The 20,932-nt window shown below is 34.9% G+C and overlaps 1 protein-coding gene across 1 annotated transcript in view; it reads left to right on the forward strand.

The window, feature by feature from the left end:
* Positions 1-19,005: 19,005 nt before the first annotated feature.
* The window catches only part of LOC131061335 (protein HIRA), a 28,915-nt gene continuing 26,988 nt past the window's right edge, over positions 19,006-20,932 (forward strand). The window contains exon 1 of the mRNA XM_057994979.2: positions 19,006-19,407. Within this exon, the coding sequence (XP_057850962.1) occupies positions 19,300-19,407 (108 nt within the window). The 5' untranslated portion in view covers positions 19,006-19,299. The remainder of the gene's footprint in view (positions 19,408-20,932) is intronic.

The raw sequence follows: 20,932 nt of genomic DNA on the forward strand, positions 1-20,932 counted from the left end.
AAAAGTTTTTTTCAATTTTGAACACAGACGCGCCTGTATACTGCACATACGCAGTTTCCTGACACAAACGTGGTTCTGTTTAACACAAACGTGCTTCTGAGATTTTTGTAAAGTGCACTGTTGATTCTGGAGACACAGACGCGTTTCTGCCCTTCACAGATGCGGTTATACAACACAGACGCTATTATATCAGACACAGACATGTTTCTGCAAAATTTGTGCAGTTTTTTCAATTTGTGAAGTCATTTTTGTTGTGACCAAATCTGACTGTTTGACTATTTTCGTGACAAGAGGACACAGTGTTGATGAAGACCCAATGTTTGCAAGTGTCTAGACTCAAAATGACTCCAAGAAAAGTGTGTTGTTTGATGTAAAAATTGTTTTGCATACACTTGAAGACACAAAAGACATAATGTTTTGGTGTTTGGTCTTGAATGTTTTAAATGTTTAAAATAAGTCAAGCACAATTCTTATGGCTGGCCAAGACAATAGTTGTTGATCCCACATGGGGTTTTACCCCCGAGGCTACGCTATTCAGAGCGGATACTTAGATGCTTGACCTCACTGGCTCCACCCTCGGCACTCACTTCTCGGGTCAGCCAAGCATCAGTCCCCACGAAAACTCCCCGTGGCGAACTTTGTATCTCTATCAAGAACCGTATGTGTGTGGGCCGCTACCAGAGGTCCGACCTCCTGCCCCAACAACTAGAAGGATTTGGGCTTCTAAAACAAAAAGGTGCTAGTAAGGGCATCCGCTCGTGTGGCCATACATGCGACACTTTCAGCTCTGTAAATACAGAAGGCTTCCAGCCGGTAGGGGTTACGCCCTACAACTGATCAAATAAATTTGATCAAACGGGTTTATGGGGAGACATAGTGTCGGTATGAACTAATCAGCACACGTTATTCATAGTTTTTACCATAAATACAGTTATTTATAGTGGTTCGGAAGAGGTGGGTTTTCCTCGCTACCACTTGGGTCGTTCTCTTCTCACTAGTAGTCCTAATGACCACACGGGAAGACAGGCTCTCTAAAGATTAAACAAAAAGAGCTTATTGCTCAAGACATAAAAGACAATGATTCAATTTTAGTGCACCAATTGAAGTGTTTGCTAGTCTATGAAAACAAGACACACAATAAAAATCCAAAAAACCTTTGCCAAGGACTTGCACCAAAGAGTTGTTAGTAGTTTGGATTGTTTCAAATAATCACCCCTTCCTGCAAGCACACAAGTTAGGTAAATTTTAAATCCAAAAGACTTTGTAAAAATAGGGGCCTTCAACAAAACGATTTTGCTTTCAAGACAAGCTGCACCAATTTTGTTAACTAGATCTGAAAATGTTAGCTCAAAATAAACCAGATCTGAAACCTTAAATGCAAAACCCAAAACCAAATCAATAAACCCAAAAAAATTTGAAACCGGTGCACACAAACACGGTTACCTTCGACACAGACGCGACTTCCTGACGCAGACGCGATTTTGTGAGACACAGACGCGGCTCCAGAACCCAGATGCGACTTCTGGACACAGATGCATCTAAAAACAGTGCAGACGCGACTGAGGAACACAAATGCGGTTTCTGGAATCTGCAAAATAAAATATTGTCGATAACATAGGCTCGATTCTAGATGTCGCAGACACGCCAGAAAATCGAAAACGCGATCCGAAAGTACACAAATGCGAAAAATATCAAAATGTTGTCGAAAATGTTAGATCTGCAACTTCAAAACACAAAATCTACAACAAGGATGTTAAATGTAAAAAGGGACAAGAGTCCCACCGGGCGGGGCAAAATGTATATGGTGTAAATGGATAACAATAATAACAATATTGAAAGGCTAAATGAATTCAACCACAAAACCCTAGCCTAACAACAACAAAGATCCACCATAACATATGAAGATTACCTAAGACAATGCAAATCAAATGAAATCACAAAGATTATACCATCACATGTCCAATAGGGTTTGGATCTCCATTCTTCCTATCTCCATTGATCTTGCTTGATATAATTGCTCTCAGATTTTATGTGCACAAGAGCTCAACAAAGAACGGAATGTGGTTGCAAGTAGGATCGAATATGCTCAAAAGCGTAGTGTAGTCAAGTGCATAAATTGATTAGGCAGGGTTTGATAATGAAGGAAGCATCTCCTTATATAGAAGACACTATATGAAATGGAGGGATAAGATTGAGAGGTGTAAAAAGAGGTCGGCTATGATTAGAGGGTAGGTAGAGGAAATAATAAAATAATGAAAGGGGTAGGTAGTGTATGAATTAAGAGATGAATGACGTGTCATGGGTAGAAAAGGTTAATGAATTAATTAAATAAATAAAGATTCATTTAATTAATAGAAGAAGTGGGATCATTAAATAAATAAAATATTTATTTAATTTAGGAAAAGGATAATTTAAATAAATGAGAGTTACAGAGGATAAATGAATTAATTAAATAAATAATTCATACACTACCAATGAAAACTTTAGTCAATGATCAACTTGCAATATGTCAATATGGCTAGAAGAGGATAAATGAATTAATTAAATAAATAAGGATTTATTTAATTAATAGATGAATTAGGCTAAAGTAATTAAATAAATAAAATATTTATTTAATTAGACTGGACAATTTTGGGTGTCTATAACTATAAATAGTAACCTCATGTAAATGCAAGGTCGAGACACCATTTTCCCAACAAAAAGACTAAGGTGTATGTAAATAATGTAAAAGTAATAAAATCTAAGATATGTATAAACAATGTAAAAGTAAAAAATCTAAGGAATATGTAAATATTGTAAAGGTAAAAAATAAAGAGAAAGTAAATATGAGAATATTTTAAAATAATACAAACTCATTTTTACTTTCTCTTTGTTTTTTACCTTTACAATATTTTACATATTCCTTAGATTTTTTGCTTTTACATTGTTTATACATATCTTAGATTTTTATTACTTTTAAACCTCTCTCTCTCTCTCTCTCACACACACACACACACACACACACACACACACACACACATTTGCACCTCATGTTTGTGCCCCTACTTTAGCACATCTCCCCCTCATCTCCTATCTAGGTTTGTTCAGTGCCTTAACTCCAATTTTTATGCCATGTACACCTACCAAATGATCCTATGGAGCTATGTCCTTCTCCTTGGGGCTGATTTGAGGTCCCTGATTGAGAAGGACCAAAGCGCTAATGCCCTGGTCCCCCTTAATGGGACCTAATTTTCTAGGGAGGGATGAGACCTATCTCTCTAGTGGGAAATGAACTTGGTGGCTCTATGTGACTGTTGGTTTTTATGCAATTTAAAATTTAAATTCACATTTATAAGTTTAATTGTTTTTAAATTATAAAATTGAGCTCGTGGTTTGTCTAATTTAGATTAATTATTTCAGATCCAATTTAGAAACATTTTAAATTTCAATTTTACATTCATAGATCTCATTTTAATCAAGTTACATAAATTTAGAGCTTTAATTCATAAAAAACCTAATTTATTTTGGTTAATTGGATTTGTGGGTTGCATAATTCATCTATTTAATTTTCAGATTTGATTTAAAAAATTAATAATGGCACTTAATAGATCTGATTTATTTACTATTTCACATATGATTACTTTGATTTTCACTTATATTTATCATAACCATGTGTTGGATAATGACTTCTTTTACTTCACATTGCTTCTTTTCATTCATAACACTTTGGCATATTGTATTTTAAGATTTTCCAAATTTCTTCTTTTCAATCAACTAGATCTCAAAACTTTCATTTATAGTGCATGTTGTTTTATTGTGATATTTTTAAGAAAATGTATTGCATATATAGATCACATTAAAGCTTTTGTAGATCCCAATCCTAGAGAAATTAATGGAAAATCTAATACTTGTACCTCTCATAGGGTATCTAATGTGAAAGGAGAACAAGCTAATACTCCCATCAATGATCTCTCTAATGGAGAGAAAGCATTGAATACTAACATGGCACCATCTTCTTCTCATGCGCATACCCTAGCGCAAGGGGGGCAATATCAAAATATCGGTGTCTCAATCTCTCTAGATTCTCCTTATTCTTCTAGAGCCTATCTTAGTCATCAAAACATATGTAGAGAAGATGATGTTATGCATTTTATTCATGATTTATCTCCCAACATAACATTAAGAAAATTTGAAGCCTTCGATGATAAGGACATTCTTTCCCAATCTACCAAAGAGGATATGCATGCTGATAGAAAGGAAAATCCTCCTCCACAAGATATTCCTTCTTCATCTACTTATCCCTTTGTTCCTTATAAATACACTTACACTACAAATTTCAAATAAATTTATTATAATGTTCTTCCTACTTTTCAATTAAGAGATTCTTATAGGAGTGGCATTAACATAATATCAAAACAAGGTTTTAGAGGACAAGGACTTTGAAAATTCGAACAAGGAATTAGAGTCCCTATAAACCTTCATACACAAATTAGAACAGAAGGCCTAGGAAATTATCATTATTCTCCTGTGGATGAGCTTCTTAGGATTCGAAACTTCAAAGATCATCTTGCAAGACAAAAAACCAATCGTTCATCTAAAAGTGTTTCTTCTTCAAAAACTCCTTTTTGCTCATATCACCAAACTCATGATCACACTACCAATGATTGTCCTAATTTTCAAAATGGAATGCAAGGACTCATTGATAGAGGTATAGTTGAAATCATGGATGACAATCCTTCTTCTTCTAACAATTTCTGTCCTACATCGCAAGAGACAAGGCCTGGTCCTATTGATGATAAGGAATGATTACCAACTAGAATCTTTTGAAAATTAAAGTACGACAAGAATGTTATTTTTCCTTTCGTAAAGTTTAGCAAAAAGCATAAAGAATGTAGTGAGCATTGTCTTTTTCATCATAGTTATTGTCATTCTATTAAAAAATGTAAATCATTTAAGGAATTTGTTCAAGAACAATTTGATAAGGCTAGAATAAATCTTTCCACTAATATTGCTCTCTTTCTTGGTGAGAAAGTAGTGCCTTATAATTCTTCTCACACTTCAAGATGCTCCTCACCCTATGACACAAGTAGTTAACCTGATTGGGGGATCTTTATCATAAGAGGTGATCCTTTTTCAAAATCAAACATTTTGGGGCAACAACATCTTTTCTCTCTCTTTATCTAAAATGTCACTATTCCCTTTAGGGGTTCCATTTTTCATGTTTTCATGTCCTTTCTTGAATAGAATGGTATGTATCTTATGATAAATCTCTCCTTGGGGAAGTTTGTGATCTCTATTTCCCTCTCTCTCTCTTTGAAGATTACCTCTTCTTTACAGTTGCATTTTACATATATAAATGTCTATTCTTACACTGAATGTCCCTTCATGTGAGTATATTGTGCATTTTCTTATGTCTAATCTCTCCTTAGAGGTTGTGTAATTCTTCTTAGTGTCCTTACACTTGGGGGGAAATGATTTCTTTCTTTCTTTCTTATCCTTTCTAAGGATCCATTTTTTCCTTTGCTGAGTGGTGTTTGCTTATGATTTGATGTCATTCCTTGTGTGAGGTTGTTGTTTGCTCAAGGATTATCTCTTATACAAGGGGTGTATGGCATTGGCTACAACCTCTTTTTCACTTGGTAATGTACATCTATTATAAACTTACCCCTCACATAGGGTCAAAAGTGTGTTATCCTTCATCAAGAATCCCTTTCACCTAGCAATAGGGGGAAGACATGCATTCTTGTTCACCTTCCTTTCTTTTGTTAGAACATGTTATGTTTGTCCAAGAACTCCTCTTGGAGGTAGATGTCTTTTAAGAAAATATTTAGTCTCCTACAAGGATCCTCTTTACACTTGTTGCAAGATATCTCTTTTTCAACCATCTTATCATTTCTTGAAGAGTATTCCCTTTTTAGCTTGGATTTATGACATTGTTGCCTAAAGGATCTCTCCTTGGTGTTGAAGGTGGGTATCCTTGTTCTTATCTTCCTTAAGACATCAACATAGGGCTATGTTGATATCTTAAGGGGGGGCACCCATATTTCCCTCTTTATACCATATTGTACCATATTTTTACATGTCATAAATGAGGTGTTCAGACTCAAAACCGGAGAAAAAAAACTCTTATACGAGATGTTTCATGCCCGAAACTAGATGCAACATTTGATATATGTCATAGACAAGGTATACATCATTGAAAATAGAGAAAAAAATCTCTTACACATGATGTCCTCAAAACCAGCCATGCATTTGTCTTGTATGGGCTTACACATTTTTGAAAACCTAAGAAAAAAAACTCTTAAATGAGATATTCCCAAAACTAGACTTGATCCTTGGAATTTGCATTTGCATTATATGTCTTAAACGGGATGATGCACGCTCGAAACCAGAGAAAACGAACTCTTATATGGGGTGCTATATATTTGAAACCAAACATCACTTGCACACACACACACACACACGAGGACGAGCAGAACTGGCAAAACATAGCTAGACTATTCCTACTCTCCTCCTCAACATGGATCACCTAGAAAAACACATCTAAGGTATGTATCCATGCCCTTTCTCATCATTCTTCTCATGGATCACCTAGAAAAACACATCTAGTGTGTATCCGTGCTCTCTTTCATTCTTCTCATGAGATCATAGCTTTGTTGTTGCTGGTTCATGGATGATGCAAGCTTTGCTATTTTATGTGATCACTTGTGTTCTTGAGATGGCATCTTACAAGAATGATATTAGTTCTTGAGACATTTTGATATTGAGGTCTCTTCGGCTAGTTGACTTGAGGTCTTTTTTTTGGTCTTTAGCTTTTGTGTTGTGTGTCTTTTGCCTTTTTGTCTTTGATTGTCTTTGTTTGCCTTTTGTTTTCCTTTGTGCTTTTGTCTTGTCTTGTGTGCCCTTGCATGCATTTGAGTGAGTTAATATCCTAATATTGGGGGCTTGGTTCCTCAAAATTAGTGATGTATTATACTCCTTGTGATTGTGCTCCTTTCCTCCTCTTTTCTCTCTCTTTCATCTACTTTACCGTGAGTATTTGCGTAGGCTCATACTCCTGTTAAAGTGGAGGCTAAATGTAGCATTGTAAATTGTCACGAGGCCATTTTACACCTCATGTTTGTGCCCCTACTTTAGTGCATCTCCCAATCATCTCCTATCTGGGTCCGTTCGTTGCCTTAACTCTAGTTTTTATGCCATGTACACCGACCAAATGATCCTCTAGGGCTATGTCCTTCTCCTTAGGATTGATTTGAGGTCCCTAATTAAGAAGGACCAGGGCGCTGCAATAGTGTCCTGGTCCCCCTCAATGGGACCCAATTTTCTAGGGAGGGATGAGACCTAACTCTCAATTGGGAAATGAACTTGGTGGCTCTATGTGACCGTTGGAGGTTGGCCTAATCTGTAAATTGACCTAGATCATCATATATAAAGGCATTTGATCAACTTAATTTCATCCAAGTATCATAAGCATTCAACCTAAAATATTCAAGCATTGAAGTGTCCATCATTAAGCATTTCCAAATATCTTAAAGGCTGCATTTTCATTCATTCAACCATTATGGAACAAAATACATCATTCATATGTAAGCATGTGTCTGTGATTAGGGTTTTGTCACGATCATGCCATTTCATACAATATATGTGATTACATTCAAGAAGCAAAGCATCATTATTAGTCATTACAGATCTGAGGTACATCTTTCCATTATTTATTTAAGTATTTGCAATATTTCATTCTAGGTTAATTCCTAAACTAAGGTTTGACTTAGGCAAACCCCTATTCCCAACCTATTTCCCTTCTCTAGTGTGTGTAGGAACAAGTACAGAGTTGCAATCTTCATAATAAGCTTTGTTTACAGTGATGAATCGATCCCCCATTGGAGTGCGCAAAGTGCAGAGGACCATAGCAACCACCATCCTGTTCCCGACAAATCATAAGCATTAGGAGTTGTATTGCCATCGAGAATACCATGTTCACCTATTTCTTCATCAAGATTAATAAAAAGAGGAGCTCTAACATGAATAGAAGTAAAACCATCACATGTTTTTTGCAACTTATGATTTGGAGATTTAGGTTCAACATCTTGCTTAGGAGAAAATGGAATCATGTCAACTGTTGGTGTTTTGGGAGATTGAATAGCTTGAGAAACAGCTTCACGAGCTCTAGCACGACATTCTCATTGGCATTCTCTCGCACAATGATTTTGTCTAGTCTTAGCAGAAGGATGAGAAGATTGAAGTATATTTGTTGACGAAGGAATGTTCTCATCTTTGGCAGTTGGATGTTTAAGTTGAGGTCTTTTAGGTTGGACAAGAGGTGAGGCATGTCTCTTCTCTCTACAAGAGTAAAGAGGTGGAACTGCACCATATAAAGGAGGAATGTTTGGTTTAGGAAGCAGACCAGGTCCATCATGAGGAGGAGGTATAGGTCTACCCTTAGGAGGAATATTATTGTTCTTCTTGGGAGAAGGCATGGTTTCATCCATAGGAATAGGTTGGGAATCTTCCTTAGGAGGAAGATTAGTTCTATCTGTTAGAGGAATAACTTCATCTTCAAGAATGATGGGAATATCAAGTGATAGAGTTATAGGTTGGCTCAAGGACAAGATCATGTCTTTCTTCCATTTTTTATAAGATTGAAAGAGAGCATCGCTTCTCGGTGGAAGAGATTGAAATTGTTGAGGCCAAAAGTAATCAATAGGAACACTTGGGCTTCTTTCGGCTGGTCCAAATAAGCTATGGTTAATAGTTATGATTTATCCATTGTGGGGAAATTTCAAACACTTATGGACTGGAGAAGTAATAGACTTCATGGAAGATAGCCAAGGGTAGCCTAACTTCACACAAAATTGTTCAAAGGGTAGCCAAGGGTTCTTTGTTGTTTTTTGTTGTTTAGCTATTTTTTTTGTTCGCTGGTTTTTTGGACCAGTCGCTTTGTATGAGGACTCTATTTTCTCAGCTTTTTATTTTAACTATGTTGTAATGGTTTCGGGTCCTTAAAACCTGTTTTTCATTCAATCAAAACAAAGTTGACATCTATAGATTTAGTGTGAACCTCGATAGGGAGTATGATAGAACCAATGGTAGGACAATAAAATCCATCAAATAACTTAACGACCACATTAGTATCATCATAGATTGGTTTATACAAACACAAAGTGAAAAGATACTCCTCAGTGATGACATTAACCATGCAAGAGGGGTCGATAAGCACACCACAACAAGGTTTATCTTGAATATTCACAACTATGTATAAGGGTCCATTAGGTGCTCTAATAGTCTCACCAGGGTCAAATGTGATACACGAGTCCTTAGGTGTTTTTTTGTTTCTCTACCATATTCACCAAATTTGGAGTCGTCGTAGTAAGATCAGAAGGAGAGAAAGAGTTGTGTTCAGTCTCAATCACGTTGGAGGTATGAGAGGGTAAAGGATCAACAAAAATCTTAAGATTTTGATTAGGAGGAGCTACTGATTTGTTTCCTTTTCCTGCTATAGATATAGTATTATTATCAATCAGGTCTTGAATTTTACTTTTTAATGCAAAACATTTCTCAATATCATGACCAGGTTGACGATGAAATTGACAAAAAAAAAATCATTAAAGCAAGGTGAGGCTTCCTTAGAAGGGTCCATTGGTTTTGTTTGAGGAAGTGTGATAACATTTATTTGTAACAACTGAGACATAATGCTATGTAAAGATTCATTCAAAGGAGTAAATTGTCTTTCTCTTTTGAAAAATTTAGAAATAGGAGGCACACCTGTTGTAGCATTCACATTGTTGTTGTTGATGGTGTCATTAAATTTGATGAAGCCTTTATTTGGTTTGAACTTCGCAAATGGTTGTTGAGGACTCTTACCCTTATCACTCAGATCCATAGGAGTAGATTGCTCCAGTTGACTCAAAGTCAGTTGATAATTGTTAAGTGTTGCGCACAACTGCGGAAATGAAGTAAACTCAGAAAGGAGAAGTTTGTCCCTAATGTCTTTTTTCAAATTAGAAATGAAAATTCTTTGAATATCATTATCAGGCATTGGAAAAGAAATTTGAGAATACAAATGCTTATATCTACCACTGAAATCAGTCACTTTTTCTTTCACACCTTGTTTACAATGCATTAAATCGGTCAAAGTGATTTTAGGACCTATGTTGTTTTGAAATTGTTGAATAAAATCATTTGATAATTGTTGAAAATAAGTAATAGAATAGGACTTGGCAAAGAGCAATACCACTGTAAAGCCTTATCTCTTAGTGTTATAGTAAACAATTTGTCAAGCAATCTTTGATCATAAGCAAAGTCAGTACACAAAGTTTGGAATGTCTTGACATGTGTTAAAGGATCACCTTTTCCATTATAGAGTTCCAAATGAGGGACTTCAATGTGTTTAGGAGGGGCAACTCCAACAACATCAAGAGAAAGAGGGCTCACAACATTAAATGTGGGCACACTAAACTTGGATTGACTCATAGAAGCAATTTGTTGTTGCAATGATGACACAATTTGGGCAAGGATATTAATGGTTGCTTCGGTTGAAGAATTTATGTTAGACATGTTTGATTGAGAAGGTGGTGTGATGTTATTGAAAGAAGGCATTGATTGAGAATCAGGTGGTGGAACACTATGGTAAGTAGGCATAGGGGATGATTGAGTAGGAAATGAGACACTAAAAGGAGGGATATAATGATTGGATGAATTGCCCCCTCGTATCAAATTGATTGGTTGAGAGACAATATGAATACTAATTGAAGGCATAGATAAAGATGGAGGATTGAATGAAGAAGAGGGATTGCCCCCATGACTAATTATTGTAGGTATGCCATTTTGAGTTGATGTAGCCATGATGTTTGAAGTGAAAGTAGGAACGCTAGTTATTGAAGTGGTCAAAAGAATAAAATGATTGACTTGTGTAGGAGGTTGTGAATAACCTAAGTTCTCAGCATAACTCTTTATAAGCATGACATTAGAATCAACAATGTGAGAAACACCACATAATATATCATTTTCATTCTTATCACTTTGAATTATGCGTTTTAGACCTTCAATTAAAGGAAGAGCTTCACTACTAGGATATTCTTGGGACATCCATTGTTGAAAGTTGTCAAATTGATTGTCCAATTTTGAAAGTTGATCTATGGAAACTCTAGTCAAAGCTTCTTCTTCATCATTGGAATCGTCAATTGGGTAGACAACTCGATGTTATTAGGATGGGAAGAATTAGCATTATCCTCATTGAAGAAGTCACCCAAATTAGGCTCCATCTCTTCGAGAATTAAACCTTGGGAAGCCTTAATTCTAATGTTTCATCTAACGGGGATAGTAGAGGTAGGACTAATAGTGGTAAAACTCATGCACTAGATGGAAAATTTGAATTTGAGTTTTGAATTTGGGGAACAAAGTTTGCAAAATTGGATAATGCACAAATGATGATTATACAATTTGAACTTTGTTGAAAGAATAAATGACACAATTTCCAAAATAATGTTTTTAAATTTTTTAAAATTAGGGCCTATGGGATACCACTTAACTTTAAAATTAAAATTGACAAAATTCTTAAAATTAGGGCAGATTACAATTATCCACTTAATTTTAAATATCTTCTTGAAAGTTGTGATGTTGAATTTGTGAAGTATTCTTAATTTTAGAGGGATCAAAATTCAAAAAAATCAACTAATTTTCTGGATTTAAGTAATTAAATACAGTCATAACAGTCTCCCAAAATTTCAGGAAAAAAGCTAGGGACCGCCCAACTTTTTTTGAAATTTTTAGGGATGAAAGCTACACTGATTTTAGAGCTAACCCCCAAAAATTGGTTGATTTTACGAAGTTTAGATAGGCGAAATTAAGCTTTGAATGTGAAAATAGGACCTTATTAGGGTTTTGAAAAAGATAAGAAATTGAATTGCAAATTTGAGAAAGGTCAAACCTAATGGATAAGGCCACCTTGGATAATGTTTTGAAAACCGAAATTGGTTGAAATTGATTGAATTTTACACAAAATCCAAGTGAATTTAAAAATTAGGGTTTTAGGACCTAACCACTGAATTTTGGAAAAGGGAGGGAAGTTGAAAATTTGAATTTTAGGCAAGAAGACAAAACTGAAAATAGTTATAAATCTGAAAATTAAATGTAAATCCAATGTTTGCACAAGTTCAAGTTGATTTTTGAAAATTAGGGTTTTGACCATTAACCACTTAATTTTGTAAAATTGATTTGCAATTTGAACAAGACAAATAAGAAATTGAATTTAATGCAATTTCCAAATCTAAAAAAAATAAAAATAGATAGCAATTTTTGCAAAACACAAGTTCAATTCCAATTTTAACAACTAGGGTTTTGAATGAATTGACCACTAAGTTTTTCAAGAAAAATAAACTTGTAAATGAAAAATATGCAATAATGTGAAATGTCAAGCATGTAAGACGTTAGGTTCACCAAAATGTAATGTTGAAAAAGGAGGTGATGAGGAGATTGAGTGGAAAGCTTTACCCTCCTCAAGAAAGGAGTGCAAGTTTCACAAAGGATCCTCTTCGACCTCTTTCACTCATTACATTTAAAAGAGGGCGAGGGAGGGGGGGGGGGTTGAATTAATGGAAAGAGATTGAATGCTAAGTGAATTGACAATGAATTTGGAAAGTAAAAGTAACCCCTCTTTTAGAATAGATAGGATGAATTGAGTGAATTGAGACTAAGTGTAAAGATAGCAAAGAAATGATTATAACTTGAGATAGAAATGCAGGATGAAGTTGTGCACCTGGAATTAGCAGTAAAATGCCAAGACGAAGCTCCCCTATAAATTTGAGTGAAAGTTGTCGGGATTGTGTTGAAAGTGTACTCGGTCCTCCGAAAAATCCGTGCGTCGAAAAGGGTTTTTTTTGTCTCTGAGAATGAAGCCTAAATCTGCAAATATAGCTGCGCACCTGCAACCTACACACATAAAAGAGAGGAAATGTTGTTGGGATTGGGGGTTTGCCTTCAGGTCAAACCCTAGTTTTGGAATTAACCAAATGATGAAAAGTACTTGCAAGTAAATGAAAGTAAATGATTGAAATAGAATTCACCTCAAGAGAGGATGCAATTGAAATGTTGATAGAGTTGTGATGAGTTGAGACATTAGAATATTTTTATCCGCAAAACTCTTAAGTTTTTCTCATATTTTGATTTACATGATAGTAATGATGTATCAAAAGTTGACTATATGTATTTTAGACGTTAGCCTGAACCTATTAAAACATGTTTTGCCTTTGCCAGTTTGTTCCTGCAACCATGTTATTCATTCATGTTGCCATGCGGATTGTCTTAGGCAATATCATGTGTGAAATTAATAGATGTTTTGATTAATTAAAATAGATGTGTATGTTCTTTCTTTTGAATTGCAGGAATAAATTGATGTTGCTGAGAAGGCTCTCTTGTCACGCCAATTGCAGAAAGAGATATTCAAGGAGGTGACTAAAAGATCGAATCAACATAAATGTTGATGAGCATAAGGAACGACAGAGGAAAAGTAATTGCACAATGCTTACTAATGTCTTACTCAAGTGGACATTAGTGTTGTAAATACCGCCTCGATATGTTATGACTGTGGTTTGGTTTAGATCCACATTATCACTGACTTAACTCTGGTTGTTTCCTTTCTTGATTAGTTATCCGCCTCTTCTTATCAACGTGATATGTGTTGTAGGAAGTAGTTGTTTTCTTTTAAATAAGGGTCTTTATCTCTTTTCATAGGTTAGATAGAAAAGAGAAGAAGAAGAGCAGAGGATTTTAGAAATAAAGCTACAAGTGTTTTGAGTTTCTTTTGATTCTGAATCATGTAATGACTTTCGAAGAACAATAAATAAAGATATGTTACTCTGAGCACTTAGAGTTGTTTTTGGGAAGCCTGGAAGCACTTATCGAAGGGGGCCCACTTGGTGAGTGTTCCTGTGCCTTTGTTAAAATTAGTTTTCTTCTTTAGCTACAATAGACGTTCTTGCATTGACTGTTCTTGTAGCCATTGGAAATAGATCCATTGACTGTTCCTATAGCCAAACCAAAACAGAGTAATTCTTGTTTGGCAGCATTGAACTTAGCCAGTATTGCTTGAATGAATTTATGTTAATGCAAAAGTTTTCCTGTAGCCTTTCAATGGTTTTAATTCTTGCTTACCTTTTCCGCATAGATGTTAGTTGTTGCAGTAATGCAGGGCAGCTATTGTAGGAACTTAGTGCATATATAGTGCAGACCCATTTCAAGTATTACGTCCCTGGGTTGACAATCAAATGAACACTAGCTATGGAGATAGTGACTTCACAAAGTGAATGTCCAAACTTCGGGTTGAGACTTCAACTAGAGTTATTATTCTTATTGTTGGGTTGGAAAAGTTGTTTGAAAGGATATGCAGAATTGGATGTCAAAGAGATCTCCTCTTCAACGGTTGAATCATTGACTTGAATGCAACACCTAGCCTTGAAAGGAGACTTGAGATGCTCAATGGATGCTTGAATGCTTGATTTTGCTTCTTGAACTTATTGAACTCATTGACTTCTTCGCCTGATTGAACTTGCTGACTTATCCAACTTATATAAATGAGAGGGGAAAATGCATCTTATATACTTGCCAATTAGGGTTTGTCACTGATTTTCCATCTTAGGTCGACATAGAAAACCTTTTTCCCGCTTCTCATTGACAAGCCCAATGTAGGACTTAAGTGGATGGGGCCCAAAATAGGGAAAGGACAAGGGCGCCACACCCCTGTCCTGCCCTAATCCAGGACATGAAGTGCAGGAGGAAAGGAAATGAATGTTTGAGGAGGTATGAGCATGTCTCGGGTCTCCAGTTAGACTTAGGGATTCGTTTTGCCAATGTGAAGACCCAAATGTGTTCGAAAATTGCAGGGTCACAATTTTATGACACTGTAGTAGGGTAGAACTCCAGATCTACTTTCTTGTTCATTTAGGATCTTGCATACACACAAGATTCTTGCACACACATTTTCAATATAGTATCAACTATTTGTGGAGGTGGAAACCACCAAAACAAGGGGTTTGACTAAGGCAAAACCCTATATAGCCACCTAGACACCATTTCTCAAGTTGCAGGCACAGGTACATAAATCCAACTAACACACAAATTTCGGGGCCGATGGAACACATAGGTACAAACTGAGCTTCAAAAGCAAATCCCGATTTTCAGGAACCAGGGAGTGGCACCTTGGTCCTCCCTATTTTGCAACATTTTTTGGCAGTTCTGCATTTTTGTGTCTCAGAATCTCAGATCCAGAAGTTTAGCCCTCTGTAACATCAGGGACTAGGGCATGGCACCTTGGTCCTGCACAATTAGCACCAAATTTTAGTGACAGGTGCACCTCTAAGTTAATTTTCCAATTCTGCTTTCAATTTCTCAGTTTCAATTCAGTCAGATTCTGCATTTTTATTTTTTGTTTGCTTCGTTGTTCATCTCCTAGCATAGTTGGTTGTTGCATCATATTTTGCACATCTCCTCTACATTATAACAAATGAATAGAAACCCTAAGATATATTCCTTAACTCTCTCTCTCTCTTTCTCTCACAAGAAGTAGTCAAAGTGAAATATCTCCCTAGGCTCTTTTGTATTCCAGTGTGTGGAGGAAAGTGGGGTTATGTCCTAAAATACCCGATCCCATTTTTCGACATCATATATATATATCAAGATCTTTTGCTTGAAAATATTGACAATGCAATGTGCTATCCCGTTTCTTTTCTTGGGTTGAGCAATCCACTACTTTGTGGTAATTTAGTTTTTATGGAGTAGTATTCTTTATCATACCATAAAATTCACTATTAAAAGCCTGGTGCAAAGGTGTTTGGCCATCTCTTCTTTCATAGGGAGGAGACGTAGCTTGCAACAACTTGTAGACTAAATTCAAATGGTTATTGGCTAAGGCTATCCAAAGGGGCAATTCATTGTTGTAATTGCGAATACCAGTGGGACCTTGATAAGCATTAATTAATAGTTGCACAATTTCAATGTAGTCTCCTTCACCTAACACAACCTCATGAAGAGCTATGTTTCCCTTGCCATTTCAAGTTGTCAAGAAATTAATAAATTCTTCTATGTTTCCCTTTGAATAAGATTGGCTTTAAATTTCAAGTAGCTTTTGAACAAAGGGCAAATGACCATGAAAAGAGGCTATGTGGAGTATCATGTTTGATTTTGAAGAAACTTGAGCAATGTTGTTGATTTGTGAATGCTCCAGAACTCCTATGAGACCTAAGTTAGCACAAGTGAATAAATCTAGTTCGCTTTCCATTAGGTTATTACTGAGACTCTCCCCAATGACATAAAAGGCCTCCACCAATCCCAAGAGAACATACTATGGCACAAGACACATTACAAAAAGAGTGACCCTGTTGTTTCTCTGCTTAACTTCCACAAAAGCCACCACAACCACGGTGAGTACAAAGAGAATTATTCCTATTCGAATCCTTTCTATCAAGGTTATACCTTGGCTTCTATTTCTCAAGTGACAAAAATATCGAAGAACAACTTTGTCATAGAAAGGCAACCATATGGATGTTCCCAATAGGGCAAAGATGCCCATTGAGGCTCCTGGTCTTTCAAAATGGACACCTAGTTTTTTTGTGCATGAGTTTTGCCTGGGATATCATGTAAGTATTGGCTATTCCATTTAAGATGACGCCTATATATATATAAAGAGATGGACTTTGAAAATTGTTGAGAAGGTTGGAAATATTTATCTCATGCTAACGGTATGATAATTTTTTTTATAGTAGCAAGCATGGCCCACATGAACTAAACCATTTAACAAGTTTGTAGGTATCACCCATAAATATTTCGATTACAACACACTGAAGAAAATTTGGAATACTGGTGTGCTGCTATTCTCTTAGCGATGTACTACAATTGAAGAAATAATTATTGATTTATGAGCATATATCGATCATAATTGCGTATGTTTGAATTTCAATTGATGTGTGCTGATAAAAATATTAGATATGCAAGCAAATTTTTAACAAGATAAGTCTACCATAAATCGTTATGCATATATTTAAACTAAATTATTTTTCAAGTCCATGCTATAAATACAAAAAATAATAATTTAGTTTTTGGGTCCAATAAAATTATATTTAATTAATTAGAACTATCTACTTACACCCACATTATAAATTGAATTCCTCCAGTTTGGACAACATTGTGAAGCCAATTATCAAGCATTTTTGGCCTATGTTTTGACGAACTAGGGTTTAATTAGGGTTAGGGCTCAAGTTCTATGATAAAAATTAGGATTATGATTAGGTTTGGTTTTCAAATAAGATAAGGGCTGGGGTTCAATTAAGGTTATAATTTAATTAAGGTTAGAGTCTTGGTTCAATGAAAAGGCTTTAGAAACTTTCAAGCAAATGCAATTGGTAGGTGTGAAGTCGAATTGTACAACCTTTAGAAGCATCCTCCTACCTCTGAAAAAATTGTGAATACTTTTGGTCGTCTAGGCACTTTGAAAGTGAAAGATTCAACCAATAATTTTGCTATCATGTGTCAAAATAGATACACTATTTGATTAATTTTACGAGTATTCTTGCCTACAAATGGAAGTAGGTCTAGATCCATCACCTCAATAATTTTTTTTTAAACTCTCAGTTTTCTAATATTCTAATTTCTTTTTAGAAATTTTATTGATTTGTTTTTTATTCTACAAGTGTAAATTTGTGCCTTATTTTATTGATTTTTTAATCCTCTAATATATTATTTAAAGTATATTTTAGAGCACCTTGTTTTGGTGCAAGTGTTAGTATTAATCCTAATATTAATATTCACTTAATCTTTAGATTTCTTAATTATGCTCATCTATTTGCATTTGTTTCTTATTGTATATTTTAAAATTTATTTGAAATTTATTCTTTGTTTTATTTATCATCTTTGAACTTTGTGCAACCCTTTCCCCCTCCCCCCCTTTCTTTTTAACATGTCTTAATTTGCAATTCATCCATTTTTCTCCTACAACTTTGTGATCTTGATGATGGATCACAAAGTGTGACCCATGTGCTTCTTATCATGGCACATAGTTGAATCAAAAAACAAAGTCCACTAATCATAAAGAATGTGGAAATCTAATGTCTCTAATTTTTTTTAGTGTTATATGTAGTGTGGGGTTAAAAATTTCTCCCATGATTTTGACTTTTTTAATTATGCATGACACCATTAAAAAACATCTAGAATTTTTTCTCTTTCTTATTTTACTTTTGAATACATTTCTTACTTAATCTTTTTTATATTATTTTTAATTTTATCATTTTTTCTTTCTCTTTGTTTTTTACTTTTATATTATTTATATATTCTAGAGATTTTTACTTTTACATTATTAATATATACCTTAGGTTTTTTATTTTTACTTATTTATATAGGCCTTACACATCCCACATATACATATACATATGATTTCTTACTATTTTTTATGATTATTTGTTCACTAAATATAATCTTATAATATTAAACATAGTTTATATTTGATCCTTTATTTATAATTAGACCTTGTCCTATTTATTAATATTAACCCTAATATTATTTTTTATAATCACTTAATCTTTAGATTTCTTAACTAACTCATCTATTTTTTTTTAATATATTAAAAAAATGCAATGTTAAATGTAACTCTTTCTGGCCCTAATTTGACTTGTTTGCAATTCATTCATTTTAACATCTCAAAATGATTGTCCATAGCTTCTTGTAATAGTTATGAGTTTATTTCATCGAGCCTAACAGTCTATCTATTCTGGTCTCTTGTCTTGCTCTTTCTTTCTGATAATGGATCATGTAATTTGACTCAAACATCAAATAAACTGCTGTAACTATTAAGAAACTATGCACAAAACATCTCAAAATTTTTAAAATCTCATTTAAATTTATTATTAATATTAATAACATTGTAAATCTATAAAATCCTAAGCTTATTAAAATTATCAATAAATTATTTTAATATTTACTTGTCTCTATAACCCATAAGATAAAAAAAACAAAACATTTCTTTTAATTTCCTCAACAGGCAATTTCAGAAAATTCAGGTAGCCCTCTCCCTATGAGAGCGTAGCAATAATCTTCCCCTCTTTATCAGTGTTTCATTATCTATTTGACATCGATCTTTGATATAAACCCAAACGAATTAAGAAGTCGAGTTTCTGTTTGAAAGAGAACGTTTTAAGGGCGCGTGGATTGCTACGGAAGTTGCCTCCTATTCGGTGATGTAATTTTGGAACAGATGGCGGTCTGAACTCGCATCATCGAATACCCATCTGATTATTCTGCCACTCCAACTGCTGTAGTATTACAGCAAAGTAAGAAAGCATGATAGTGGAAAAACCGGAGTGGGTGCGCCATGGGGGCCTGCAAATATTTTCCATCGACATTCAGCCCACTGGTTTGCGTTTTGCCACGGCTGGGGGTGATCATAAGGTCAATTTCTTCGCCCCCCTTATTTTCTTTCTTAGTTTTTTAATCTTGCACCGTTATTTTTTTCTTTATTTCAGATGGTATCATTTTTAAGTCGTATTTTTTCCTTCTCTTTCCATGAATGCACCAGTTTATCCGTAAACATGCAGCTACTAGTTTTTCTTTGAGTTTATATCTTTTTGCAAATGGGTTTTTAATTACATACGTAAGGGAAATTTTGCGGGAAAAATGACTCTAACCCTAACTGAAACCCTAACCCTAGCCTGGTTAATCACTTGAATGCAATCAAGAGCATGCATTAACTTGGCTCTGTAATCCCAATGGCTTTGGCTGCCCAAAGGTTTTTTTTTGGAAGGCAGTGTTACTGTACTCATGAAAATGGAGTTAGGAGGGTGTGGGGCACTCGGAGGAGTTTGAGTTACATTGCATGCGCTTTTCTTGCTTGGTGAGTCTCAAGTGCGGTTGTTGCTAGATGATATTTCCAAGATATGTAAGCATGGGTCAGATTTAAATAAATTCCATGATGGGCTGCGTTATTATGGGGGGGAAATTTGAAGCTGGGTGACACTATTATATATGCCCCCCACTGCCGGTAGATATCAACGCTTTCAATGCATCACACATTTGGACATTTCAATACAAAAGGAAAACTAAAATTTAGAAAACTTGTCCACTTTTACACTAACATTACACGATTGTATGTTTAGTGAGGACCCATTTCAAGGAACTGGAAGGATTCATGGAATGGTCCAAAGGACCTAAAGAATTTGAAGACAAGCTAGAAAGGCCCAGAAAGAGCATCGTAATGGGTGCAAAATGTTGAAAGAATGCAATCAAATTTATTAGAACTTGGTTTAATAACATTGTGAGGACTGGTTAAGACAATTGGCAGTCTTCAGTTTACCCACAGAGATTTTCAATGCATGAATTCTGTGAGTTTATACAAATTGACGTTTCTTGTTGTTGTTTGGGATTATTCCCATCTTACGGTAAAGAGCCGAATAAAGTGCTGCGTAGTGTGCAAAAGGCACAAATAACGAGAAATTGTAATTCCTATTCTATTTAAATCCATTTTCTCTGGCAGAAAACTGGACCTTGTAATACATTCAGAAGAGTTGGACAACGTTTTACTATCCAATCCACCTGAGTGAAAGCTTAGCGTGAAACCCAAATAAAAACAATAAATCAGACTAAGATTAAAAGACATAATTTTATAGATCACATTGGATGATATCGTTTATTTTTTATTTCTTCTATTTTTGTTTCATCACGTACAATCTTATTTTCTAATTTTTGTCTGGACAAATGGAAAATCAATCTCTGAAATCCTTTTTGATTAACGTGAATTTCACCATTCATGGGAAGTTTGTTCCAGAGCAAAGTTTTTGTTTGAATTCTTTTTTACTTATTTTTATATATAACAAGTGGGATGAGAGCAAGAAATTTCTTGGTCATTCAGTTTGTTCAGGCTAAAGCCTGATATATAACAGTGAATAGTGAGAACAATTTCATCTGTACTATATGCATG

This window comes from Cryptomeria japonica, chromosome 11 (assembly GCF_030272615.1).
Source record: "Cryptomeria japonica chromosome 11, Sugi_1.0, whole genome shotgun sequence".
Classification (NCBI taxonomy): domain Eukaryota; kingdom Viridiplantae; phylum Streptophyta; class Pinopsida; order Cupressales; family Cupressaceae; genus Cryptomeria; species Cryptomeria japonica.